We start from the raw sequence: 20,506 nt of genomic DNA, 5'->3' as shown, positions 1-20,506 counted from the left end.
TAGTTTTCAGTGTTGCCATTAAAATAAAAACTTGCAGCATTTTCTTGTTTGTTCGTTTGTTATATCTTTATTGCACAGAAATGTGAACTATGGTGCTAAATAGATTTTTATTTTATTTTATTAAAGAAACCAACAGCAATTGGATAAAGTACATTGCAAGGTTTTTATACTATAGTTTGGTTCCCGGCACCGTTACAAAAAAGAATAGGACCACTCCATCTCTTTCCCATGGATGTCGTAAAAGGCGACTAAGGAATAGGCTTACAAACTTGGGATTCTTTTTAGGCGATGGGTTAGCAACCTGTCACTATTTGAATCACAAATCTATCATTAACCCTTTCCATGCGGAAGCATTATTTCAATTTCGCCGTCTCTGTACGGGCGGTTTTGTATTAAGGCCCTTCTATAAAACGATGGGCGAGATATTACGTCCTAACAAAACTGGTTCTACTGTACGGAAGGCGTATTATTGCGTTCTGTAATTTCTTTCGCTAGACGCGGATGGCGTATTATTTCGTTTTCAAAATTATATAGACAATTTTGGTGTTGCCATACCTTGAAACAATAACGTCTTTATAAGCAGAAATGAGCAAAATTGAATTATGATTAAGAATAATGAACATTTGCTGCAAAAATACAAAAAGAATATCAAATATTTATATAAAATTACTTGCATATATATTTTTTTTTATAAAAAACTGAAATATGTAGTAAATTAAAATCAAATTTTTATTAATCATAATAATTTTTTGGGCAACTGGGTATGAGCAAGCATATAAGCAAATTAACACTCAGTTTTTTACATACTCATTTTACATTTTTTTATATTATTTTATCATGCTTTTAAAAAAAAAATCTATGGTTATAATAAAATGTAACGAGGGTAGCTTAAAATTTAATTTATGAGGGTAGGTACAATAAGTACCTGGCTAGTTGACATATCTTGTACATTGTATCGTGTTTTTATTGGACATGGTGTTATCGGATTTGGAGAGTCATCATAACATTTCACTTTATTTTGTAAAATTCGTTGCGGTATCTTAAATACTTGAGATTCTTTGACCTCGTCAAAAGTTTCGGGAGAAATTTCATTGTTTCTTCCTCGTTTTCTAGATAAAATACTTTGCGACATCTCATCATCGTCGATAAAATTTGGTTGCGAATATGGTTCATGCTCGTCAATTTGAGTCTCATCTGAAGATTTATCTTTAAAAATATTATCGTCGAGGTAAAACACATTATTAAGAATTATAAGTAATAAACTTACCATTTATATTATTCTCCTTTTATTAGACTTTTTATATAAAAAGCTTACAACACTATCGGCGTAAACCATGCACTCGTATCTACATAATAATAAGTAAGTATTTTTCCACCGTTTCACGTAAGGTTGTTGAGTTTATAACTACAGTACAGGGGAACCAACTTTCATATTGGTCTAATCGTTTAACACAAGGAATTGTTTTGGACGCAATAATACGCCCACCGTGTGGCCAACGGTTTTTAGTTATACGTGATATTACGCCAGCCGCATGGAAAGGGTTAAACCAAATAGCTGAACGTGGCCATTCAGTCTTTTTAAGACTGTCGGCTCTGTCCACCCCGCAAGGGATATAGACGTGACTATATGTATGGAGTTGACGACACTGGGCACAACCGAGTGATATTCGACTGATTACAATATGATATTTCTAATTCACATTCGGTCGAATATACACAAAAAGTTCTTTATGAAAAGATACAAAGGGTAGGTTTACTGTTTGAAATATTCACTCATCAATCATCCTGGAAGCATACGCTTCGAATTATGACGTAGGTGGTTGTAGATTTTAATCAATTATATTAAAACATACGAAGAACACTAAAAACTTTTTTATATGTATTGTTATATTCAACACTAGCGACCCGCCCCGGCTTCGCACGGATGCACAGCCGATTCTAAATATGTATATGTATCTCTATTAGAACCCGCCCGCAAAGCGGCTAACTAAGTCTTGCTCACTTCGCAACGGGCCGTGCAGCAGAAATCGTAATATTTTAATTTCACCACAACTTCAAAACCAAACGTTCAATTTTAATCATTCAAAGACCAAATATTATCTACATAAACTGTACTTATTGATGAAATTATTTATTATGATAAGGATTAATAGCATGAGTAAAAAAAAAAAGATTTTTAAATAAAAATGTGGTTGTTGTGCCTCACTCGACATAGATAGGTATAGTGTGTCGCGGACTTTTTTTGTAGATATTTATAAGATCTACAATTAATTAAAACATTTTATGGTTCTATCTTTTGTAGTTTAGGCAGCGTGCGCAAACTAAGTAACTTTTTGGTTGATTTTTTTTAGTTTGTGTCCGAAAAATCCAAATATATTACGGAACCCTATTTTTTTCCAAAATAAAATATAGTCTGTTACTCGTGGATAATGTAGCTTTCGAATGGTGAAAGAATTTTTAAAATCGGTCCAGTAGTTTTTGAGCCTATTCATTACAACCAAACAAACAAAGTTTTCCTCTTTATAATATTAGTGTAGATAATAGCCCCGACATAAACCTGCCCGCCGCCGTTCCATATTATTTTAAAATTGCGATGCCCAACATGATAATATGATAAAAAATGACAATGATAGAATTGAGATTCAAATAGTGACAAGTTCCTAGCCCATCGCCTAAAAATAATCCCAAGTTCGTAGGCCTATCCCTTAGTCGCCTTTTACGACATCCTGGTCCTATTCTTTTTTGTATTGGTGCCGGGAAACACACGGTATAAAAAAAAAAATCCCGGGTACGCCTATAGTCATAGACTACGATCCAGGATTTGGTAAGTCATATTTTTACACGAAGCAACTCACATGTGACCTCAGCATCGTTTGCAGGGGATCTGACCGATAGGTATTGGATCACGCTTACACATTTGTAAAAAATATGGTTAGGAAACCTCTATAGATTCCTCACAATACTTTACTGACATTAAGAGCATCTGCTAGGAATCAATGGTATTGTTCTTATGTTTTAGTCGTTAAGTATTTAAATCTACATAAAGAAAGATGCTATTATTTTCTACTGTAAACTACAAGAACAACGAATAAGCCTGCCCCCGTGTCTAAGAGAAACAAGTTTTGATTTCATTTCAAAATCTTGGCAGACGTGTACAAACAGAAAGTGCGGATAATCCACAAGATCTAGACATGGCAAGACTCAATTTCGTAGCTGGGGAGTGGGACCCCTCCCTTCCATTGGCGGCCCCAGCTATTTTTGGGATTGGGCGAAATTTTAAATGTCGCCCCCATGTTGGCTTCTTTATGAGTGCATGCATGGAACTATGCTCCATAGTTGTTGCATATTTTTTGTTCACTAAATTTAATATAACATACGATATCTCAATTTCGCTTTCTCTCTTAATCTCGTTTCCAATGAAGAAATCTAATAAACACATATAAGTACCTTTTCAAAGTTATTAAATTTTGCTTCACTTGCAGCCGAAATATTTTCTATTTTTATCTTATTTATTACTAAGATGCTCTCGAGAACTCTTCATCAGGAACTGCTCCATTTTCGCTTTAATCCCGGCCCATCTCCCTTTATCGATTGTTCCTGGACCGTTCAATCCCATTTGTTTTACTTTTAATGCCCTCTAGTACTCTTCGAATGGAACAACCCCTCCATTCGGACTGTGGTAGGGCCGTCCCTTCTCCCTACAACGAGTATAGTTATGTAGGTCGGGCGAGATCCCACCCGCAGTCGTACTTGTGGTTCTTTTCTGATCGTATTTCTTGAGACAGATGGGCTAACAGGCTGAAAGTATTCTTACCCGACTGTGCCAAAAGAGAGGTGTTTAAAATATCGGTCGATAATCTGAGGCAGTAAGATAGAAGCATCTAAATGGATGAGAAGTAGATAACGTAATAATTGTGATTTCAACTGGCCGTAACCAATAGGTATAGGTAACCAGCCCATTGGTACTTCTCAAGGAGGGATTTTTATTAACATACGTACTTACATACATAAAATCACACCTCTTTCCCGGAGGGATAGGCAGAGACTACCTCTCTATTACTACTATTTTTATTAACATTTAAGATATATTGTGGGCTTCAGTGACAAAATGCTTGACTCAAGGACTAGGTTTGATCCGCTACAGGTTAAGATGAAAAATTATCTTTCTCAGATTGACAGATTAATACTATTGACAAAAATAAGATAGATTTAAAGATGCACTCGCTTTCGCCATCTACTATAAGAGAGACTATTTTAAGCTCAAAATCTGAACGTGGCCTTTCACTTTTGTCTTTTCCAGACTATTGGCTCTGTCTACCCCCACAAGGGATATAGACCCATAGTTATTTCCATATTTGTTTACGTGTCGAACTCGGTAAGCTGGCAATAAAAATAGTGAATAATTGTTTATTATCAGCAATGAGAGATTAGCGGATTTCCGCATGACAAGGTCGTAAATGGTGGAGATAAAAAAAATCACAGACAATATATTTTATTATTTCGTGACGGGTTTTCCTCAGCCTTTGATCATGATCCTGGATTGAGTAAGTCAGGTTTTACCATGAAGCTACTCCCGTGTGACTAAATCGCAGGCAAAACCTAGTCTCAGACATAAACTGAACTGTAAGAATAAGACAAGGTCATGTATTTATAGTCTGAACATGTCACAGAATCATAGATGTATAAATAAACGCTTCAGATGTTAGCTCAGAACAATAAGCTAACATTGGATAAACTACGGATCTAGAATACCAATCAGTCGAGGATCAGCTTGTGAGCTCGTGAAATGCAGAAAACTATTCCAAACTATTTATTTATACATATGTATATTTAAACTTAAGGCACGTAAAATGTGCAACAGGACTGAAGCTTTGGAAGCGGCTGTAAACTTAGTTTAAAGTAATTTATTTGACGTCAACCAATGTTGTGAAACCAAAAGATATGGCAATTATAAAGTGATGTGAAGTATCCCATAATAATTAATAAAAATGTCTGAATTTTGAATATTTTTGAATTTTAGACTTACTTAATGCCATTAATTCCCCGCTAGTCCAAAATTCAAATTCAAAATTCAAAATTTTTATTCATTATTATAGGATACTATTATATCGCTTAATAATTGTCGTATGGTTTAACAACATTGGTTGACGTCAAATAAATTACTTAAAAACTAAGTTTACTGCCGCTTCCAAGGCGTCAGTGCAGAAGAAGCGGTAACAAACTGCACTGCAGCATTTTCTTCAACAACGTCAACTTCACAATATTAAATTAAACTTAGAATAGAATGTGGTCCAACCTTCTGATCAAACTGAGCTGTAAGTATGTACGGGTGGAGCGATAACAGTTTGAGAAATAATAATGTTATATTAGATTATTTAAACTTACATAGTTTACATACATAAATATTTTAAACGCGAAAGTGAATTTATTTATTATTTTTTCGTTTGTAGGTAGTATAGTTGTAGAAATCATAAGGTCCCATAGGATTTGTGGTAAAGGGCGTTATAGGTACACAAACGAAGACGTTGGTAAAAGCTAATAACCGCTTTTACTTATTCCTTATATTATTATTTTTATTTTAGTTTTAATTATAGTTGAAGTGTTTACAGATAAGTAGAATGAGGAGTGTTCAAACATATCAATGCATTAAAAATGTATGAAACATTTTGTATCACATCATCAAACTGTAAGAATATACCGAAATAACCCAAAGAATCATTAATGAAGCCAAATGCAAAAGCTAGTTGTTTAATTAACCACAAGATCTTATTTACTAATAACTCCCGCTCCATTCAATGTTAGTTCATTCATTGTTACCTAATTGTGATCGTTAGTAGCGAGACGAGACAAATTAAATCACTCTTATAATCTGTAACACAAGGCAGACAACGATATCAGAAGTGGGATGCGATGACTCAACGTTAGAGATGGGACGAAACGTCTCGTGTAATTTATCGATATATTTCCCGCAATATTAATTGAACCGAAATGGTTCTCATCATGAAACGGAATTAAAAACCCACGGATCTTCTTTTTCTTTTCAGATATTTGTTAATTTTGTTAAAAAAAGATCAATCGCTCGAGGTTTTAATAAACTTTATTGCTTGTATACAATATTCGCAGAATACGTGTGTTTTTATTAAACAAACAACACAAACACATAATTATATAATGAAGAAGTTATATCTTAAAGTGATCTTTGTTCCGTAGCATAGATCGCGAGACGCCGTTTTAAATCGCGCGAAAAACTAACGCTGTTTCGCGTTTGTATTATGACGTGAAACGGGATAGCGAGTTTTTTACGCGACAAAAACGGCGCGATTCGCGTCGCGCGTGTCATGCTACGAAGGCTGGAAGACCTATTATTTACCGATTTCGTTGTTCTAGACACGTAAAGCACTTCTCGACAGATCAGTTCACATCACTACGCGGCTAGGTCAATATTAATGTACCGCCCTTCTTGGTAAGATAAATGTTTTCGTGCAAGTGTTTATTGACTGAATTACGGCTGTATTTGGGTTTTGAATAATTTAACAGGGCAACACAATATTTGAGTAATTACATGTGTGGTGTCTGGGAGGGAACTTTCCGTGGTAGACAAAAAATAGACACTTTGAAGTTCAAACCGAGGTCTTGAAGGCAACTAAATTAAGAAAAATCAATTCCAGCTACTTACAACCGCTCATTGACCGAGCGAGCGAAGTACCAAGTAAGTGAACCAATCAAATTGGTGCGAAAATATTTTTTTGTATGTATGTTTGTAACGTGATAACTTTCGAATCGTTGGTCTGATTTTAATAAAATAAATATAGGATCTAATTAGAGGATAGGATAGGTAGGATTAGTATCAAATCGGTTAAGTAGTTTTTGAAATTTTTACAATTGCGTAGAAAATAAAGAGTGATTGCGAGTTCTTACATAGTGTCTGGCGGATGACATGGTATCTCCTTAACTTATACTTCAACTAACTCCACTGTCTTATTAATACGAAATGGACCTTCTATCATGTCCTTCGAAAAGTGCTGGACGGTAAATATTACTCTATAAACTTTCAATAGCTCAATAATAAAAATCTAATCAACACCAACGATATAAGTTGATAAGATTCCCGCTCGTCATAAGGGCTCGTACAGCGGGGGGGGGGGGCGACTTCGTCCGAACAGACTCGGACCGACTGGATTAAACGCGTGTAATTAAACGACGCAGTGCAGCGTGTTTAGCTTGGTGACGTCATTATCCAATATCAACTTGGGACGAAAATAGTCACTATCTACCAAAGGACGAAAATACAGTTTTTGTGTGTATATTTGTAAAATGTAAAACGATTACTTTCGAACCATCGGTCGAATTTCGATCAAATTTAAATTGTACACTCAATTTAAAGATGGGGTCTGTCCATAGTTTTTTAAATTTGTAGAACATCAAAATTGGGTAAGTACTTTTTGAGATATACGATTTTAAAAAATAAATGGGGTCGCGGGGTCTAAGTTCACGGCGAACCACTAGTATAACTAAGTGTGTGACGGCCTTTGAATCGTACGACCGGGCGACAATCAGTCGCTAGTCGGCCGCACGCTGCACGGGTTTCAGTCGGTCAAAGTCTGTCCGAGTCGGTGACCCCAGTCGTATGAAGTCGGCGCCACGCTACACGCGCCCTAAGACATTTTAATCTATGGCACGACCTTCGCGATGACGTGTCATCTTATTCAAGATGGCGCCGCCCCGACAAGCACGGGTTATAAATCAGGACACGGGGTCAAACGCATTATCCCCTCTGGCAACCCCATTGCTTAATTACAGATATCATAGCCTTTCGAATATTTTATGAGACAATTTGAGAACGTTGCCGACTTCTATCAAATCGACTGAAGCATTGAGTCGTTTTGTTATAAGATTAAAAGTGTAGTTAGTTTAGTATGTATTATGGACTTCTAATAAGCAGTAAATTCAAAGGTATTGAGATATTAACTTATTAATTTATATTCGTCGCAGAAAAAACAAGCCAAGTGAAACATACCTTAGTGAAATTTTGACAATTCTTAATAATCGACATACCTACCTACCAATTTGTCACTAAAGCTCTAGTTTAACAGCACAGATTGCCGAATTTCTCTTTAATTTTTTGAAAAGATCAATCCCAAATGCACAAATATTATATTTAGGCAATGTAAGATTACATCATCACATGACTAATAATCCACCCGAAAACTTGTTTTATCAAGTAAGTTCTGCGATTAAGACCATATTTAAATTGTTTCTGATTCATTCATCCGTAAATATTTACCTGACAAATTTCATTTACGAACTACCAATACGCACTTGAAGTCATAAAATAACAAGTTATCGCTTCATTACGCGTTATAACGAGACAAAAATATCTTCAAACATTTTCCGAACTTGCCGGGAAAATATGAGTAATGTTACGAGGACAGTGAAGAAAGGGAACCAATTTACTTTTTCCAGGCGCATGAATCTCGAATTATACAGCCGATAGGGCAAAAATATAGTTAAACGGGCACATTCAGCGACATAAGGTCTATGTAGTAAAGTATTTTACTAAATTGTGATAGTTGTTAGAATTCTTTATCATACATCGTGTTTTAGATAGTGAGTGATAGATAGTAATTTAATGGTCAAAAGAAATAAATTGTGTGTAGTTAGCTTATTAACTCTTCCTAGTTTGTCGTATAAGATGATTAGGATATTATGTATGGTTGATGTACCGTGTGGTTTCCTGCACTTTAGAATAGAAACCACTCCATATTTTTCCATAGATGTTTTAAAAGGCGACGAAGCTTATAAACTTGTCTTTGCTCTTATAGGCGGTGGACTAGCAACCTTTCACTATTTAAATCTCAATTCCATCATAAAGCCAAACAGATGCAGCTGAACGTGGCCTTTAAACTGTTAGCTCCGAAGTAAAATCGAAGTAATTTTTGCTACATTTTACCTGAAGACCTTCGCAAAATTTGTCGCAAATTAGTCGTCGTACCAAATTTACCAAATGGAGATTAAGGGCCAAAACTTCTGAGTGCTTTCCGTTGTAGCAGATGAGATTTTTGAAGCCTACACGAGATTATTAAGGCATCAGAAAGTTTTGCCGCGTAATTTTTCACAAAGATTAAAAGTAATAAGAATTTCCAGATAGTGCTTTGTGTATAAAGTAATATAGTTAATATCTTTGAGAGATGTAATTTTTATCTTGTGAGTTTAGTTATTCTTATAGGTATGTATAAGATGGAGTTCTTCAATTCGTTTCTTTTCTCTAAATACATAATAAAAACAAATATAAGTTCCATTTCGAGAATACGAAACAAAGAATATATGAAGGAATCTAAGAACTTGTGAGACGTGATATACTCTTCATTTTCATTCATATAATCTACACTAATGTTATAAAGCTGAAGAGTTTGTTTGTTTTTTTAAACAATTAATCTCAGGAAAAACTGTTTCGAATTGAAAAATTCTTTTTGTGTTGAATAGATCATTTATCGAGGAAGGCTGTAGGCTATATTACATCACGCTGCGACTATAAGGAGCGAAGAAATAATGGAAAATGTGAAAACAACGGGGTAAATTATTCATCCTTGATTCAATGATGCCCAAAACAACTATTCCATACGAAGTCGCGGGCACAGCTAGTCACTTCTACACCCCGTGCGGGGTAGAGACATAGCCAGCAGCAGTCTTGAAAGACTGATCATTATCATCATATTATAAAGCCTAACAGCTGAACGTGGCTTACGTTCAACTGTTAGGATAGAATTGAGATTCAAAAAGTGATAGGTTTGCTAGCCCATCGCCCAACAGAAGAATCCCCAGTTTGTAAGTTTTCTATCCCTTAGTCGCCTTTTATGGCATCCATGGGAAAGAGATAGAGTGGTCCTTACCTATTTTATATTAATGCCAATTCAAGTGTCAAGTGTAAAATTACTAACAATGGCATGTTGCAATCGTAATATTATTGAAGGACCACTTAATAAAAATTATGCGGCATGATTTGATATCTAAGTACTTATAGCATACAAAGGAAGGTATTCTCAAGAGTCGAAATTAATTTGATCCCTTGGATAACTGTCTTAGACCATAAAGAAAATTTTTTATAAAAAGAAAGTAACAACAAAATCGAATGATGTGAATCAAATTACTTCCATTATTCGTTTCCAGGAAAGGAAGTTTATACTACAGTTTAATAGAAAAAACTTGGCAACCATAATAGCAAAGTTATTCTGTGCAGCCGTTAAAACTTTGTACGAGTACGTGCGTCGTCATCCATCATGGCGCCGACGGCCGGCTGTTCGGGAAAATATACTTTTGCTAATTGTTTTTCTTGAATAACTGGCTCAATAACATTTACTGCGCTGCGGTAATAATGTTTTACTCCATTAAGAATCAAACAAAGGTAAAATTAACAGTTCTGGTAAGGTAGATAAGGTTCCGACGGGAAGGCCGTAGACTACATAATGATGTTGATAGGAAGCAAAATATACCAGCCGGTTATAAAGAAATATGTTTAAAAGAGGCTGATGATCAAAATTTTTACCCTAAAGTTGAAAAATTAAGTGAAAAGATGACCATTCTGGAATTGGGTCCAACAAATGGACAGTGAGATATGACAAAAGTCGTAAACAAGAACGCGGCTCAAAACGCTAGATAACTTTATCGCAAAAATGTCTTCTACAATTTTTCTTACCAGTTTTGTTACTTTTGTACATTAAAAAATATTTCTGGATCAGGAACAAACAAAAGTGGTCTATCAACAATATCTGCGGGTGTTACTAGCCTGTTATTATTGAGTGCAGCATTTATCTTATCCGTTATCAGTTCAATATGATCGCTATTCCACCCACGCAAGTGCAGGGTTATTGTAATGTCTGCTGGCTCGACAGCCTCGCTGATATCAGCCCCTACTGGATAAACAGTTTGATTTGCTACAAGCTAAACACTTTCGCTAAAAAGATTACGCTCCAACCTACATTACGTGTTCCAATTGGATGGTCAAGGTTAAACGTTGACGCAAACGACAACAGCGAGTTTTTCTACATCTACAATCACTCGAATTGAACTCAGTGAGCTAAAAACTTTCTAAGAACATAGAACAACGCATACAATGCAAGTTCAGACGTGCGTCGACGAACGCAGCAACAGCTTGTTTGGATGCACCAGATTGTTTTGATGCGGCGCGTGCCGACGTTGCGTACACATCGGGCAACGCGCGCTCAGGTGGGCCGCCTTTATAAATACGGCTCTTCAGCGGAGCGTAGTAAGCCCCTCTCCCCGCCAGGCCGCCTGTCGTACCGCCCGCTACTCATCGCCATTATCTGCGGGACCTTGGCTCGCGACGGCCGATAAAACAACAACTCACCTTTTTAATCTGGAAGTGGTCTGGACGCAGCGTTTCCTGGATCTCCTGCTCGATCCCGCGCGGCGCCGCCTGCACCGAGCTGCGGAACCCGTCCAGAACCCCCTTGAAAGTGAACTTCTTCATCGCGAATCACCGAACGCGGGTCCTTTGTCCGAAGGCCGCTCGCGCCGGCCCCGGCTACATCACAGCCGTCCGCCGCGGACAGCGAGCCGGTTTTGGCGGAAGGAAGGTCGGTCGCTCCCGCGCTACTAGAAGCCGCTACTGCGCAGGGCCGCCCGGGGCCGCCGCCGACGCCGACACACGCCCGCCACGCCGACGATCGACGAAAACTAGGCGAGGCACCGCCTCCGGAATGTACGGCAATGCGGTTCCACTGACGGATCGATAGCTGGGATAGCGCTACACACGCGCAATGCCGACACGTTGTCAGCGAGGCCGTAGCGGACTGGCCGGAAAGAGCGCGACACGACCGATCGATGCCGCCGTGCCTGCTCGGAAAAGAGATGAACGCATAATATTGCGCATGAAGGCACGTTTTGCAGAGGAAAAACATACAGCTGATAGCTAGTACAGGGCGCGGCCACCAGGCGGCTCTGCACACGTAAACATCACGAATGACGTTGACGTTTCCAGTCAAACCGGTTCCTTGTCAAAACAATCAAGAAAAATTGTGTTTTGTGAAAATCTTGTGAAAGTATTTATTTATTAAATTAAACTAAGAAAATGTCATTCAGAGTGATTTTACGTAATTTTAATACCCTAAGCTACGTCGGAAGCTACAAAACAATTAGAGGTCAGCCCTTCAAGTAAGTTTTTAATTTACTATTGTGTAATTTCCTCAGTATTTATTCCGATAACACTTGCTGATATCCGTAATTAAAATTAAATTAATCATCACTTTACACAATAGGTGCCCAAGATTTCTCCTCTTCCACTTTGTCCAAATTACATCATTTCATTAGTATTTCACTTTAGCAAGTCACCGATACAGTACGCAGATAAGATTAAATTTCTAGATATTTATCAAAAACTTAAACTATTCTTGAAACCAACATTCTAAACGTTTCTCATATACATGACAACATGTTTGCTTATAATATGAACAAACAAATTGGTAGCACAGGACCTTGAGTTTTACTGTTTGTTTACACAAGTAATAAATTGGTTTCATAACTCCTTTATTTGTTTTTCTTGCATATAAAAATGTATGAAATTTTTAATCTTTTTATACAGGAACTGCTTAAATTTAGAATTCCTTTCCAGACTATTCTCTAATACCTATGACTTAAGGATTTCCGAGTCATGAAAAAGTCAAAAATTTTAGATGTTAAGTCTACAACTTGTTCATGCTCTTTGCATTGCATCTTATGCAAAATACATTAAAATAACCTATTTATGATTTTGATGTCTATCAATATTTTCAAGTATACAAAATTGTATTAAATTGGAACCGACATTCTCTATGTGGGTTCCAATTTAATACAATACCTTGTCCAACTATTTATTTAAATTTTGACATCGTAGTGTTGTACTATTAAGCTTATGTTTTATACTAGTATCATAAAAAAATATTAAAAAATGTAAACAGTTATAATGTAGTCACAACATTTGATAAGCACTATCAATGAGTTATGTTCTTGATTTTTTTTATTTGTTTATTAAGGAATCAGCAGCAGTTCAAACATTGCAATCAAATAAATTAAAACTTAACTTCATGCCAATAAGAGATTCTTGCTTCTTTGATTTAACTTAAAACTGCTTAGAAAAAATAAACAAGTTAATAATTGAGGTTACGAAAAGAACACATCACTCACATAGTATAAGTTTATGTGCGCATATGCGTGAGTGTACATGGTTTTATGTCACCTTTTACAACATCCTTAGGAAAGAGATGGAGGTCTTACTCTAAAGGGACTAAAAAATACACTGCACTCCTTTTGACTACAGTTAATTAATGATAAAAATATAATTAAATTAAATCTGTCATCAGCCATTGGTATGTGGCCGAGGTGGTGTTTGAACCGGAACCACGCATCTCAATCGGGCATCTTAACAATCCGGTCACCGGCACTCTAACTTTAGTAAGACGTGACGTCGTATCGTGATTATGTGTACACAACTTAATCTTGCAGACTATACTGCGCAGCAATACTCGGCGCAGGATTCACAGCTTACACTCAGTTCAGACGGAGCCGAGCCGAGATGAAAGAGATCATACAGATTAATAGTTACATGGCCCCACCAATCACACCCCTCGACCAATTGGAGAAGACCCAGGACGACATGAAAACGCAAATGGAACTTATGATCATGAGGATACAGTCCGAATTCTGTCGGGCACTTGAGAAGGAGGAAGATAAGGTGAGTGTGATAAGTGCGCGGTGTGTAAAATCACCTTTACATAGTGCAGTGCAAGTTTATAGGTGTTTTTTGAGGTAATTGCCGATGATTCTCAACGTAATTATTAGTTCAATTTATGCTCTTCTTCTTCTGCTATGCCCAAAGGAAGTTCTGAATATGCTTTTTTACGGGACGGAGTTTTAAGAGTCGCGGCGCTTGCGCACGGCTCTCAACACCTATTTGGTGTCCGTAAATTTTTTATCACATTCTTTGAAATTTGCGGATCATTCTATTTTCATTACATTGCACCCACACAAACTCCTCATGTTTCAAATCACGTCTAGATATTTTACCCGTGTGATGTAAAAATTAAATGATTGTCTTTCTTGTAGGCTTGGGAGGACGAAAAGATGGAGGATGATGATCTTGATCCGGACATTTTTATTATTCACCCGGTACGCATAATTTCCAAATACCTTTTCTATACAGTTGTCTAAGTCTGTATTTGGCAAATGCTTTTGTAGATGGCTTGCAATATCAAAATCATCATCATCGCATTTTTCCAAATATCAGAGCTAAATATATTTAAAATATAAAAAAAATTGGCCGTGTGGTTCCCGGCACCATTACAAGAAAGAATAGGACCACTCCATCTCTTTCCTACGGATGTCGTAAAAGGCGACTAAGGGATAGGCTTATAAACTTGGGATTCCTATTTTAGGCGATGGGCTAGCAACCTGTCACTATTTGAATCTCAATTCTATCTTAAAGCCAAATAGCTGAACGTGGCCTATCAGTCTTTACAAGACTGTTGGCTCTGTCTACCCCGCAAGGGATATAGACGTGATTGTGTGTGTGTGTGTGTGATATGAAAAAAACTAAATATATTTAAATATATAAAAGTCACAGGAGACTGCAATGTTTTGCTATTATGAGCGTATTCTATAAGCGGATAGACAGACGACACAAGAATTAGATATACATATATGTTTATATCTACATCACTACATAGTATAAAACAAAGTCGCTATTTTAGTCTGTCTGTTTGTCTGTATTCTTAAATCTTTAAAATTACGCAACGGATTTTGATGCGGTTATTTGTAACAGGTCGAGTGATTCAAGAGGAAGGTTTTTATGTATAATAACAAAATTTTGCACCCGTGCGAAGCCGGGGCGGGTCGCTAGTCCTCTAATAAAATAACAAAACAACCTAACAAAATATGCTTATAATACTTAAACATTGCAGTTTCCTACGACTATTAAACGTTTATCTGAGACTGTTTAACCTCTCCATAACAGGGTAAGCTAACACAGCTTAGATCATTGTAACCAGTAGCCTGAATGTGCATGCTTCCTGACCTTGTTTTCCCTCAAAAATAGGTCAGAAGTAGTATAAAAGCCGGCCAACATCTAGTCGTAGTACAAGAAACTCATTGCTAGTCGGTGTTTCATTTTGATGTGACAAGTTGAAAGAAATTCTTGTATTACAACTTGGAGCGGGCCCCCTTTTCAAGCTACCCTGCCTCTCACCCGCTTTTGGTGTACTTGAGAGACTTTGGTGTCTTAAGGGGCTTCTTTTTTTAGACGACAGGCTAGCAACCTGTCACTAATTTGAATCTCAATTATATCATTAAGCCAAATAGCTGAACTTGGCCTATCAGTCTTTTTAAGACTGTTGGTATATAGACGTGATTATACATATGTATGTATGAGCCTTAAGAGCCGTGAACTCTCACCTGATGATTGCTCGTCATTTTAGGAGGCAAAGTTCAAAGTGGACCGTTGGACTCGCAAGGAGGGTGGAGGAGGAATCACGTGCGTCTTACAAGACGGACGGGTCTTTGAGAAAGCTGGAGTGAATATTTCTGTGGTACATGGCAAGTTGCCGCCTGCTGCCGTCCAGCAGATGAGGAGTAGGTAAGATTTGGTATAAATCTGATGAGTTATGAGTATCAATTAGTTCTACATTAATTCATGGTTTTTTAATGTAGACAATGTGCATTCGTACACGATTTAGATTTAAGAGATCTATATTTGTAAATTGACGTCCGATGAAAATGCGACGAAAGAGATGGAGTGGTCCTATTCTTTTTTGTATTGGTGCCGGGAACCACACGGCTCTACATACATACAACTTGGGGATTTTCAAGGCAAGAGTGAATAGGCACTATTTGAGCTTGCGTGTACCACCTCCGTGTGGTTCCCGGCACCAGTACAAAAAAGAATAGGACCACTCCATCTCTTTCCCATGGATGTCGTAAAAGGCGACTAAGGGATAGGCTTACAAACTTGGGATTCCTTTTTAGGCGATGGGTTAGCAACCTGTCGCTATTTGAATCTCAAATCTATCATTGAGCCAAACAGCTGAACGTGGCCATTCAGTCTTTTCAAGACTGTTGGCTCTGTCTACCCCGCAAGGGGTATAGACGTGACTATATGTATGTATGTATGTGTATCACCTCAGGCCTCATCTTGTTTACCACCAGGCAGATTGAGGTCAAGCACACTCAACTCAATTATAAGAAAGATCAGATTAAGAGTATCTACCCTACAACGAAAATAACGAGCTTGCATGAAGGGATATATGAATGTGGAATGAGCGACAGAAGTATGCAAGGATCGTGGCAAGTGTAATGATGTAGATTTTATTTATTTATTTAAACTTCAATGCACAAAATACAAATGTATAGCACAATTGGCGGACTTAATGCTAGAAGCATTATCTACCAGTCAACCATTGGGTCTGACATAGAACTTTATGTGGGGTTAAACTAAATAAATATATTTATACCTACACAAAATAAAAAATAAAATAATTATAATATACATACATAAAAACTACAATAGATAAACAATATACATAAAATAAATAGGTGCAGCGATTACCGAAATGAGTGAAAAGGCTTATACGAGTAGGTATTAAATATCCTCGCCTACCTACCTCCTCCATGAAAAAGACGTGATTCTATGATGTGATATTAAAAACAAAATGCCAATCCCTTCTAAGATAGCTCTTACTCTAGGGGGAAAAATCTACAAAATGCAGAACTACCTTTCTTCGCGGCTGGAGTCAGCGCCGTGATACACCCTCGGAACCCGATGGTGCCCACCATACACTTCAACTACAGATACTTCGAGGTCCAGGATAAAGATGGTGAGTGGACTCCTCCCTCCAGGTTTAGGTACCTACTCCATAATTCTGCATGTCCTGTGAATAGACAAAAAAATCATCAAACAGGTTCTAACAAATAGCTCGAGAGTAACTCCAATTTTTTGAGGCAACCCGTCATTATCGCTTTGCCCAGAGCCGTGTGGTTCCCGGCACTAATAGAAAAAAGAATATGACCACTCCCATCTCTTTCCCTTGGATGACGTAAAAGGTGACTAAGGGATAGGCTAATAAAATTGGGATTCCTCTTTAAGTCGATGGGCTAGCAATCTGTCACTATTTGAATCACAATTATATCATTAAGCCAAGCAGCTGAGCGTGGCCTTTCAGTCTTTTGGTGACTGTTGGCTCTGTCTTCCCCACAAGGCATATAGACGTGATAATATGTTATGTTAAATAGCACTTAAAAACATGATCTGTCTAGTGAAAACTTGCCTTCAGGTTGAAAACTTCCACAGGGAAAATGGGAACCTTTAAAACTTTTTGAAATGGTGTTGAGAGATAATGGATAAACTACTACGACAAGCCAAGTTAATTTTCCGTCTTAAATTGATACATACATACATATATATATGAAGTAATTTCTTTTGTAGTCCCGTTTGCTCAACCTATTTTGAAAATTGATACAATTCTAAAATAGTTATCTGTAAATTGGCGTTCTAGGAGTACAATGGTGGTTCGGGGGCGGTACTGACTTGACGCCGTACTACCTCAATGAGGAGGACGCCAAACATTTCCATTTGACGCTGAAGCACGCTTGCGACGCTCACGATAAAACTTATTATGCCCGGTAAGTGTTAGTTTTGTATGTTTATTTAGACGACTTTACTTTAAAACTCGTTATTGATGACTGATAAGCGACTAAGGGATAGGCTTATAATATTGGGATTCGTCTTTTGGGTTGATGGGCTTGCGACCTGTCACTGTTCGAATCTCAATTCTATCATGTAGCCAAACAGCTGAACGTGGCCTATCAGTCTTTTCAAGACTCCGGGCTCTGTCTTACTCGCAAGGGATAAAGCCGTGATTATATGTATGTATTTATGTAGATAAAATGTTGACACGAATCCCAAGTAATATTAATAAATGCGAAAGTGAGTTTGTTTGTTGGTTATTACGAATATATACATATAATAAAAAGTCTGGAGAAGGACAAAGGGTATCCTGACCTTGGTGTGATAAAAGGTAATCCATCCCGGTAAAAACTGCAGTTCCCGTAGGATTTGCGAAAAACCTGTAGGTATTCTTATGTACCTATGTGGCGCTAAATTGGTTGCTTTTTATAAGTGGTGCTACTTTTTCTAACTTTTTCGCGGTAAATTTAAATTCGTCGCTTTTTGTAGGTGGCGATAAATCCACGCGGGCGAAGCTGCGGGTAAAAGCTAGTTAAATATTAAACTTACATATTGAGTCCTTATTATTTATACAACATAATAGAAATGACAAATAATGAATGTCATTCCAAAACAGATTTAAGAAATGGTGCGACGATTATTTCTCGATTCCTCACCGCGGCGAACGGCGAGGAATCGGCGGCATCTTCTTCGACGACATCGACACGCCGTCACAGGAAGAAGCATTCGAGTTCGTCACGTCGTGTGCAGAGGCTGTCATACCCAGTTATTTACCTATTGGTAAGTCATGATTACTATTTTGTTGAAAAAATAATGATGAAAGGAGAGCGTCATTTTCTTCGACGATATCGATACGCCGTCGCAAGAGGAGGCATTCGACTTGGTCACGTCGTGTGCGCCAGCTGTCATATCAAGATACCTGATGGTAAGTCATTGTTATATCACAGATTCGTACTAAACCGTCTTATTTAAGTATGAACTAATTTGAATTCAACACACTTTTTGTTAGTATATTTTAATATTTATGTATGTTTTTATCTTACCTTGATAATTTTAAAATTAAAATTATATTAGTAGGTATAATGATAAAGAAGAAAAGAAACTCTTATTAAATTACTGTATTTTGTGTTGCGTATTTAGTTTTGCCATTTCAATAATGGTTCAGACAGTTCAGATCTACAATCGCGGCTCCAAGATATTTTTTAAATTCTTAATATAATATGTAAGTATGTACTCCTAATGGAGATTTTCCGTTATGATCCAGTAGTAGCTGCGAGTGCTTTCCAAAGCCCTTTCACTAAACTTTTTGGGACAACAAAATCACTAAATCCTGAATTGTAAAACTCTTCAACACTCTCCACGAACACTTAATAATCAACAATCTTAAGTAATTAACTAAATCAAGAAAATAGATAAAACAAAAATATTGTAAAATTGAAACGGCACAACTTGACATTTGGGTTCCCCGCCCAAAATGTCCTTTCCACATCCAAGACCGCGGCACTAAATTCACACACTCAATATTGCCCTAATCAAGAAATATTTACAAAAGATTAAAGGTGCGTTCATATGAAACGGAATAATTATGCAGGTATTATATGTTTGTATGACTGTCAACAGTTCAAAAACACAAAGACGACTCGTACGGCTACTACGAGAGGCAGTGGCAGCTGCTCCGGCGCGGGCGCTACGTAGAATTCAACCTCATCTACGACCGCGGCACCAAGTTCGGGCTCCACACGCCTGAGGCCCGTTACGAGTCGATACTTATGTCGCTGCCTCTTAATGCTGTGAGTTTAACATCTTTAATATTTTAATGCCAATACTTTTATTTTTATTTATTCTCAGTTGCACTTACAGCCATTGCGCTCGAGTAAAGGGAATTGGGACATTTTAACTATGTGAGTTTGGGAAGATGACTAGCGCATTCAGCACGAACTTCTTAAGGCCAGGAGCACCAAATTTTAAAATAAATACCTGTATCCTGCCTTAATTATTTACGAGGTAGAGCTTACAGTCTCAATAAGGCAAGGCCAATATCAGGAAACAGATGTAAATTTTTTTATAAATGAGAATGAAGAAGATAGCGAATTAACTCTGATTTAAATTTATAAAAAGATATAGGACATTTGCCTAGTAATGGTATACAAACACAGGCTTTAAAAAATCTATCTTTGTATTAGATTTTTACAAAGTAATTTTATTTAAATAGTTCATTTTGGTTTTTCAGAAATGGGAGTACATGCACGAGCCGAAACCTAACTCTCCTGAAGCAGAGCTGATGAAGGTCCTCAAAGAGCCTAGAGACTGGGTCAACATTGGGACTTCAAAACGAGCGGCTGCGTGAAGCTATACTATAACTTATTTTAATGGGTGTAAGGCTTTAAATCAAATACCTTTTTTCATCCATGTATAATCAATAGAGATTTTGCTATCCATGAGAAGTTATTGTTTGCAATATCTCTAGCTGTCGGTTGTGATAACTCTATGGTCCCAAGCTCCTTGTTTCTGCTATTGCAGATCCAATGACGTTTTTATTAACTAAGCGAATAGTTTCTACGCTCATATAAAGTAAGTTTACATCACTTATCACGAAAATTGTTGAGGTACTTATGATAAATGTATTTAAATTATTGTTAAAGTATAACAATGTATATTGATCGATGTTATAATGTCATATTTTAATATACAAGATATTTTTGTAAAAGTTTCATTTGCTGTTTTATTTGCTAAACGCACGTGTCTCGGCCCGCGTAAAACGAAAAGACCTGTTTACTT

At 37.1% G+C, this 20,506-nt stretch overlaps 2 protein-coding genes across 6 annotated transcripts in view; one reads left to right on the top strand and one right to left on the bottom strand.

Annotated features, from left to right (window-relative positions):
* The window catches only part of LOC132902007 (syntaxin-binding protein 5), a 259,683-nt gene extending 248,176 nt beyond the window's left edge, over positions 1 to 11,507 (bottom strand). For all 4 annotated transcript variants that reach the window (XM_060945531.1, XM_060945534.1, XM_060945532.1 and 1 more), the window contains exon 1: positions 11,366 to 11,507. In XM_060945531.1, coding sequence (XP_060801514.1) covers positions 11,366 to 11,488 — 123 coding nt within the window. In that variant the 5' untranslated portion in view covers positions 11,489 to 11,507. The remainder of the gene's footprint in view (positions 1 to 11,365) is intronic.
* A 523-nt stretch (positions 11,508 to 12,030) lies between these two features.
* Positions 12,031 to 20,441, top strand: LOC106134096 (oxygen-dependent coproporphyrinogen-III oxidase). 2 transcript variants are annotated; one of them, XM_013334053.2, is made up of 9 exons: positions 12,031 to 12,171; positions 13,498 to 13,726; positions 14,098 to 14,160; positions 15,465 to 15,622; positions 16,729 to 16,859; positions 17,538 to 17,664; positions 18,345 to 18,508; positions 19,349 to 19,518; positions 19,959 to 20,441. In XM_013334053.2, the coding sequence occupies exons 1-9, from the start codon at positions 12,089 to 12,091 to the stop codon at positions 20,073 to 20,075; spliced, it is 1,242 nt and encodes a 413-aa protein (XP_013189507.1). In that variant the 5' UTR covers positions 12,031 to 12,088; the 3' UTR covers positions 20,076 to 20,441. The 2 variants fall into 2 exon arrangements, with proteins under 2 accessions (XP_013189507.1, XP_013189509.1); XM_013334055.2 differs by lacking the exon at positions 14,098 to 14,160.
* The last annotated feature ends 65 nt before the right edge of the window (positions 20,442 to 20,506 follow it).

The sequence above is a fragment of the Amyelois transitella genome, chromosome 8 (assembly GCF_032362555.1).
Source record: "Amyelois transitella isolate CPQ chromosome 8, ilAmyTran1.1, whole genome shotgun sequence".
NCBI classification, from domain to species: domain Eukaryota; kingdom Metazoa; phylum Arthropoda; class Insecta; order Lepidoptera; family Pyralidae; genus Amyelois; species Amyelois transitella.
This window is presented reverse-complemented; position numbering and strand designations above follow the sequence as displayed.